The sequence below is a fragment of the Zingiber officinale genome, chromosome 9A (assembly GCF_018446385.1).
Source record: "Zingiber officinale cultivar Zhangliang chromosome 9A, Zo_v1.1, whole genome shotgun sequence".
Classification (NCBI taxonomy): domain Eukaryota; kingdom Viridiplantae; phylum Streptophyta; class Magnoliopsida; order Zingiberales; family Zingiberaceae; genus Zingiber; species Zingiber officinale.
The window spans coordinates 122791740-122798790 of NC_056002.1; the positions used below are offsets into that span (position 1 = coordinate 122791740).

At 39.1% G+C, this 7051-nt stretch overlaps 1 protein-coding gene across 1 annotated transcript; it reads right to left on the reverse strand.

The window, feature by feature from the left end:
* Window positions 1-1129: 1129 nt before the first annotated feature.
* On the reverse strand, window positions 1130-4077 carry LOC122020604 (sucrose transport protein SUT1-like). Its single transcript, XM_042578603.1, has 13 exons — window positions 3828-4077; window positions 3672-3737; window positions 3459-3557; window positions 3268-3332; window positions 3108-3192; window positions 2973-3006; window positions 2788-2887; window positions 2604-2679; window positions 2351-2521; window positions 1906-2283; window positions 1770-1833; window positions 1662-1705; window positions 1130-1584 (listed from the first exon to the last, which is right to left on the reverse strand). The coding sequence occupies exons 1-13, from the start codon at window positions 4044-4046 to the stop codon at window positions 1411-1413; spliced, it is 1575 nt and encodes a 524-aa protein (XP_042434537.1). The 5' UTR covers window positions 4047-4077; the 3' UTR covers window positions 1130-1410.
* Between the last annotated feature and the right edge of the window lie 2974 nt (window positions 4078-7051).

The following is a 7051-nucleotide window of genomic DNA, read 5'->3' on the forward strand; positions in this document are numbered from 1 at the left end:
CAACCTGGTCAACCCTTTGACCATTTCCATAACCGGACGATTGCTCCAGCAATCTCCTTATATTGTCAAACATCAAAACTCAAATCCCGACTCAAACTTGACTCAACTCAAGCTTAGTCAACTTGTCAAACTTGACTTAGGGAAATTGCCCCAACACCTTCCTCCTCTTGGTGGCGGAGCTGGTGTGAAAAGGCCGGAGGAAAGGAGGTAGAGGAGAAGAGGAGGGGAGCAGCCGGCGACTGCCGTCGGTGCTGGCGAGGAGCGTGAGAGGAAGAAAACCCCCTTCTTGGGGGTGGAACAAAACACGAACCCCCTCCTCTTCCTCGACCCGTGAACAGTACCTCTTCTTATAATCCTTGAACACTCTTCACGTGAAATGATCAGAAGGCCCCTCTTCTTCTCTCTAATTACCTTTGGACCTAGGGACATATCTGCATCAATAATTAATTAATAAATTATTTTATATTTGCTATGATTTTTTCTATGTTTTCTGAGACTGAATTGAATGGAACAATTTTCTTTAAGAATTTTGATAAAAATTTTGATTCAACTTTTGTTTAATTGGCCTCCCTTTATTGGTAAGTTAGCCATATGTTTCCGTCTAAATTCAAAAGTTTTGGCTTATCGATTTTTTTCCCCTTTCTACAACTATGATATTGCGGCTTACCTCTAACATTAAAACTTTGTAAATCAAAGAATGCTGTTATATTTTAATAAAATTGTAATTGAATTGGACTCAAAATTAAATTGGATAAGTTGGAATTAAATCAAATTAAAAGGTTTGAGCCGGTTTGAATAAGTTAGGGTTGAATCAAATGGGAAGATTTGGTTTAATTATATTCTTATTTCTTAATGCATCTCTAATTGGAGGTTTTTAAAAGGCTTATAAAATAGAAAAACTGAACAAAAAAGTTGTAATCATTATGGCATAAGATTTAAGTTTTGTCGTTTACAAAAAAACTCATATAAAGTTCTAACTATTAGAGATACCTTAAATTATAGAGCTTTTATTATTGTTTTCGAGACTCACCAAATACCAATGATCTTTAGATCGCAAGATAAAAATTTTAGCGGTATGTATTAATTAAAAATATAACTATGCAGTTTTGACTAGCAAGTCAAATATAAAGCACACGTAAAAGTCAAACACACTAACTTTTGGTTTTTCATGGTTAGACCATGTCGAGACATATGGCGAGGAAGGCTTCTTCCTCCTCATGCAACCTAAGCACTGAATGCCACATAACTAGTCATTTTAGCTTTTGTTTACCATGCAACTCATAGAAAAGAAAAAAACAAAAAACTCAGGATCGATTACAAGATGTTAAAATTTAAGGCCACCCTTTCAGGAACACGAGGCAGAAAGCATATTAGAATCTGCTTATTTCACTAATCAAACAAGGTGTTAGATCAGTGAAAGCCAGAGAGCCCTGAAGTCTTAAAGTTGTTCCTTGAGAACCTTGGAAGCATGAACAGTCCGACGATACCGCAGACGAAAGCGATTCCAGATGCCAATGCGAATGCCGGGAGGTTGCCTTTTCCGAACAAAGCATCCCATGGACCTGCACTGAGAGCTATGATCACCTGCAAAATAATTAAACCGGTGATTCAATCAGCACAATTCAACTAGCCAAATGTAGCTCAAAGGCACTGAAACACACCTGAGGAAGAACAATCGAAATGTTCAGAACTCCAATTGAAAGTCCTACAAAAAGGCCAACACACTGTCAGAAATCTAAATAGACTATTAATAGATCATTTCGACTAACCTTGACCACCGCCGCCATTGACAGCCAATTGTGCTGTTACCGCGAAGGGAACACTGAACAAAATCTACATGAAGCAAAGAACAATTAGATTTTTTTTCACCGTAACTCGAAGAAGCAGGGGAAATCGATTACTGACAGCTTGTGGAACGCCAAGAGCTGCAAATAGAACCAGTGCCGCTGCTCTAAGACTTCCATCCACAGTGATTGCTTGCTGAATTGAGCCATGGAAGCTCTTCAAGGACCAAGCACTTATGATTGCAGTGGCAGCCATGCCGGCAAACATGATGAAGTTGCTCATCGACCAAACCACTCTCGGAGTCAGCCTTCGGCACATTGGCTCTATGAAGAAGGAGGTGATGCCTTGCACAATCGAGTTCAGTAGCAAACCGAATGCACCTTCTCTGACTCCCCGATCATAAGCATCGATTTGTGCAGGAGTTCCACTTGGATTGCCATGGTACACTTCGCGCCCCATCCAATCAGTGTCATAGAGGATGAATGGAAACCATGATAACTGCAGGGAATCAGAGAGGTGAAAATTAACAGTTATGAACTTTGCTTTGAAGTGAATTCAATCATACCCAAGTAAGGGAGGTGACGAGAAGCACTGAAGGCATTCCCGGTGGCAAGTTCTTAAAAGTCTTGAAGATGTCCATAAATTTTTCGCTTTCCTCATCTTTCTTCTTTGATTTGGTTAATGGGACTTCTTTTGCGAAAACCATAGTGACCGACAAGCAAAAGAGAATGAAAACCTATGTCAAATGAACACAAAAAAGAAAGAACAGTGAGGTAAAATAATTCGAAGAAACAAGGAACGGAAAAACAAAGACCTACCATTGCAACCAAAAAAGCACCCTTCAAATTGGCACAAGCTTCACAGCATGCATTTGTCATCAAGAAAGGGAACCATCTTCGCCAAATTTAAGAGAAATATATTACATTTTTTTTCCCAAGAATGATTTCTTAAACCACAGTGTAATATTAACAAGTGATCTATCTCAAGAATCTTGATACATACTTGTGCCAATTTCCGCTAGAACCGGATGAGTACCCCAAGATATTTCCAAAAGCCATCCATGAGCAGAATATAGCATTTGCGACATTACAACCATGATGGCCTGTACACAAGAAACACTGATCACCACTCCATTTGTAAACCACAAAATGCATGAATGCTTACGAAAGAATAAGGTAAAAATTTACTCGATAGATCAGCCATGAGCGCACGAGCTGGACCCTAATCATGCATGTAATGTAAATTTAGCAAAGCAAAGCAAAGCAATTAACTGGGGAGATTGTGGGGTTTAACAGATGAAGGACAACGAGAAAAATGATTACTTGAACTGCATTGTTTGAAAGATCCAACAGCCAGAATCCAAGGATATATATTATTGCAGCGTGCCAACGCGGGCCATGATAAATGCTGCATTCGTAAAGATAATGTCAGAAGAAACTTAGGCTTGTTGAGCATAAAGCTTTGTGTGTAAAGAAGTTTCACCTGCAATGTTGCTTTGTATCACCTAGTGCATATCCAATATCCGAAGAAAACCCTACCACGGTTACCTAAACATTTAGCCCATGTTAGTTAATTTTAATATCAATGGGGAGAAACTTTCAATGTTGCTGGCCCCAATATGGTTTGATGATGAACAAGAAGGTGCATGCCATGATGTATGTAATAAAACTCACTGCAAGACATATAAACAGACATCCAACGAAAATGAAGGGCCTTCTTCTTCCAAATCTCGAACAACATCTATCACTCCATAAACCAACACATGGCTGGACCTGTCAAACATGAAGAACAGAGGAAACAAATATGTGTCATATGTTCTGTAATGATTGAAGTTGGTCATGAAAACTTTGAGAATACACGTGAACAAAGGACAAGTAAAAACTCACTACGAAGCCTGCAACAGGGCCACAAAGCCACATAATGGAAGAGAGTGCATGAGATAATCCCAACGTCTGCACAATGTAATATTTATTTTATTTTATTTTTTATTTTAACAACGTCGCTGTAAAATTTACGTCCCTAGAAAATAATAAAATACTGACCTGCACGTAGGGCGTGAGAAGAGACAACTGCAGCGCCCATCCGTATTGTACTCCGCATGCCACCGTGCACGCAAATATAAGCCTGATTAAACTTACGGGCTCTGCCGGCGGCCTGGCGGCAGCGGCCACGATCTCCATGTCTCTGTCTCCAGCAACGACGCCGCTGATCCCTTCAACTCCAGCACCGCCGACGAGCTCCAAGTCCCTCTCCTCCGCCATAAGCTAGCCACCAAGCCGAGAGAATTAGAAATAGTCTCGGATTTGGTTTTGCGGAGCGGGAGGGAGAGGATTTAAAGGCTTGGAGCCAGCCCTTGTAATTGCCACGTGGACGTAATTATTATTATTTTTTTTTAAAAAAAAAGAGAAAATGTCTGACTAATTGGAGTTTTGCGATTCATTTCATTTAATAAATGTGGCAGTGCCTTTTTTTTTTTTTTTTTTTTTTGCTTTTTTTCCGGTGAGGGTTTGGGTTTTGGATAAACAAGCATTTAATCTTATCTGCAACTGTTTGCCATTTGCCTGAAGGTAGTGTGCCAAGTGCATGCAAAAGGGCTGGTCACTGAATGCTTCTGTTGTTTTAGATTTCCAATTGCGCATGAACTCATTAACTGCTATCTCAATCAGCTGTATAATCGATTCCTCTTCTCTGTTTCTGCACAGGCGGGGCTTTGTCTTATGCTCACGATCATCATGCATGCATGTTCTTATACTGCCTAACATCTAAAGTTGGAGCATGATCTCATCTCGGATATGGTTTGGGCTCCACTCTTTTTCTTGATTTGAGTAGTAAATTTAAGACTCGTGGACTCCCAATGGATAAGGTTGCCAGCCAACTCTGTCTACAGCTCTTGTGATTTTCAAATGCAGTAGGATGTTTATGATTAAGTTTAAGTTCGACATTTGGCTCCGATAAAACTTATTTATGTGCATTTAATGAGAACAGGAATAATGTAAAATGAGTTTGAGACTAAAAAAACCTGCCGACTTATCTTCTCACATATGCTGTGAGGCCATGCGCACCTCCCTTTAGTGCCTCCGTTGTACGATTGTGGCCATGGCATTAGGGTGGGCTGTCATCTCCCTCTGTTGTGCAGCGGAAGTACTGTTATATTTAAGAGGTGTGCTAAATTAATCTTCTTAAATATTATATTATTTATTAGATAAATAAATTTATTATTTGAGTATATATTCTTTAGGTATATGATGTTGATCTTAAATTTAATTAATGAAGTTTATAATATAATATATGAGAAATTGTAATTAGATTATTTTTCCATATATAATTATGTACGTATTGAAATATCCTTAGTCGATGAATTAATGAAATTGGACATCATCAAATCTATAAGACTAGCATATGTTATGCTCCTTGATTTACCCAAGCAGTCAATCCTCACTGGCTGAAAATATTGGGATGTTGAGAGTTAACATATGAATGCTGGTTAAGAGTAACTAGTTTATTTGGATAAAATCTGCTATGGAACTTTATGTGGTTCTCTACATGTCAATGGAGATCTCATTGCCGTTTGAGTATATGTTTTCTTTGACTTGAGATATTCAAGTTATCTTGGTCATGAAGACATATACTTTAACATCTTAAGCAAGTATCTCCTTGGAGGTGTGGCCCCAGGATAATTGAGTATAAGACAAAGTGTCTGAATGTGACTGAATAGCTCATAGAGGAATCACCACTCTTTTTTATAAGGAAATGTATATCCTATGACCTCTTGTCAGAATTATTACTCTTAAGTCTTTGATCCAAGAATTACATATCAAGAGGATGATCTTTTTAGACATGTGTTTGAGTAATTTGAATCCACAGGACAAGGAATTTCTATTTGGACTAGGTGTGTTATAGTCACCCTAGTGGAGACTAACACATATGTTGGTATAGTTAGCACTAACGGTCTAACTCAGATTTTGATGAATGACAAAGTAGGTTAAGTTAGGTTTGTTGTGATCTAACACTTTGATTGAGTGTGCAAGAGAAGTCCAGCTAGGTCGACGGGCCGACCGGATAGCTGACACGAAATCCAACTAGGTCAACGGACCGACCGGATAGCTGGCACGAAGCCCAGCTAGGTTGACGGGGCGACCGAATAGCTGGCACGAAGTCCAGACAAGTCGACGGGCTAACCGGATGTCTAGCAGATAAGTTAAGGTAAGTCACTGGAGGGGAGTGACTTGGTGAGGACGCGTTTCTCATTCAAGGGAACAGTAGGTATCGATCCAACTAAGAACCATTTTTGGAATCTAAGTTGAATCGTGACTAAATTTTGATCTCGGTAAGACAAAATCTAATTACTACCCTTTTATTAGATTTGCTAACACTTTGTTTTGTAGTGTAGTATAAATTATATTTTTAGCTCGGACTAACATTTTCTTGCAGGAAAATGATTTTATGGAAAATGGTGGTTCGGACGTCCAAAGTTGGTCCGGGCGCTCGGAAGGCAAAAGTCTATCTCGTTGCAAACGTGGAGCGCGTTGATTGGTCGGGCCGACGTCACTTTCCGGGTATTCGGAAGGGATCCGGGCGCCCAGAGCACTCCTATAAAAGAAGCTTTCCTCCAGAGTTATGAACAACAACTTTTGCTACTACTGCTCTGTTGCGCTCTGCTCCTACAACACTACAAAGTCTCTCCGACAACCTGCAGCTCAATTTTCTTTTCAATTGTTGTCGGTACTCTTTTCATAGTTCCTGTACTTATTCTGTAATCATTTTTTGCAGACTATTAGTGATTGCCCACCGAAAGCACTCTCACGTGCGGGCCTTAGAGTAGGAGTCGATGAAGACTTCGAACCAAGTAAAATTGGTTTGTGTTAGTGTTGTGCTTTTTATTTTTTCGCTGCGTACTCGATTTAATAATGAATTTTTTGATCACTATTCACCCCCTCTAGCGAACTCTATGATCCAACAAGTGGTATCAGAGCGGTACCCGCTCTGAATTGGTGCAACCACCAATCGAGCAAGGGAGGTTCTTTTTAGAAGAAAAATAGATATCATTTATGTTTAAAAAATATCCTTACGTCTTTCATTTTTTCCCTCCAAAATTATTTTTCAAAAATTCATTGTCATCTTTTCACCGTTGGTTAGTATTAGCAAAATATCACATTTACCAAAATTTGGAATAATATTTTTTATTAATATTTTATCTTTTTTTTGAAATTGCGAAGTACTTTATTTTTTCTCCAGCACTGTTAATCCAAGACCAAGTCTAGCACTT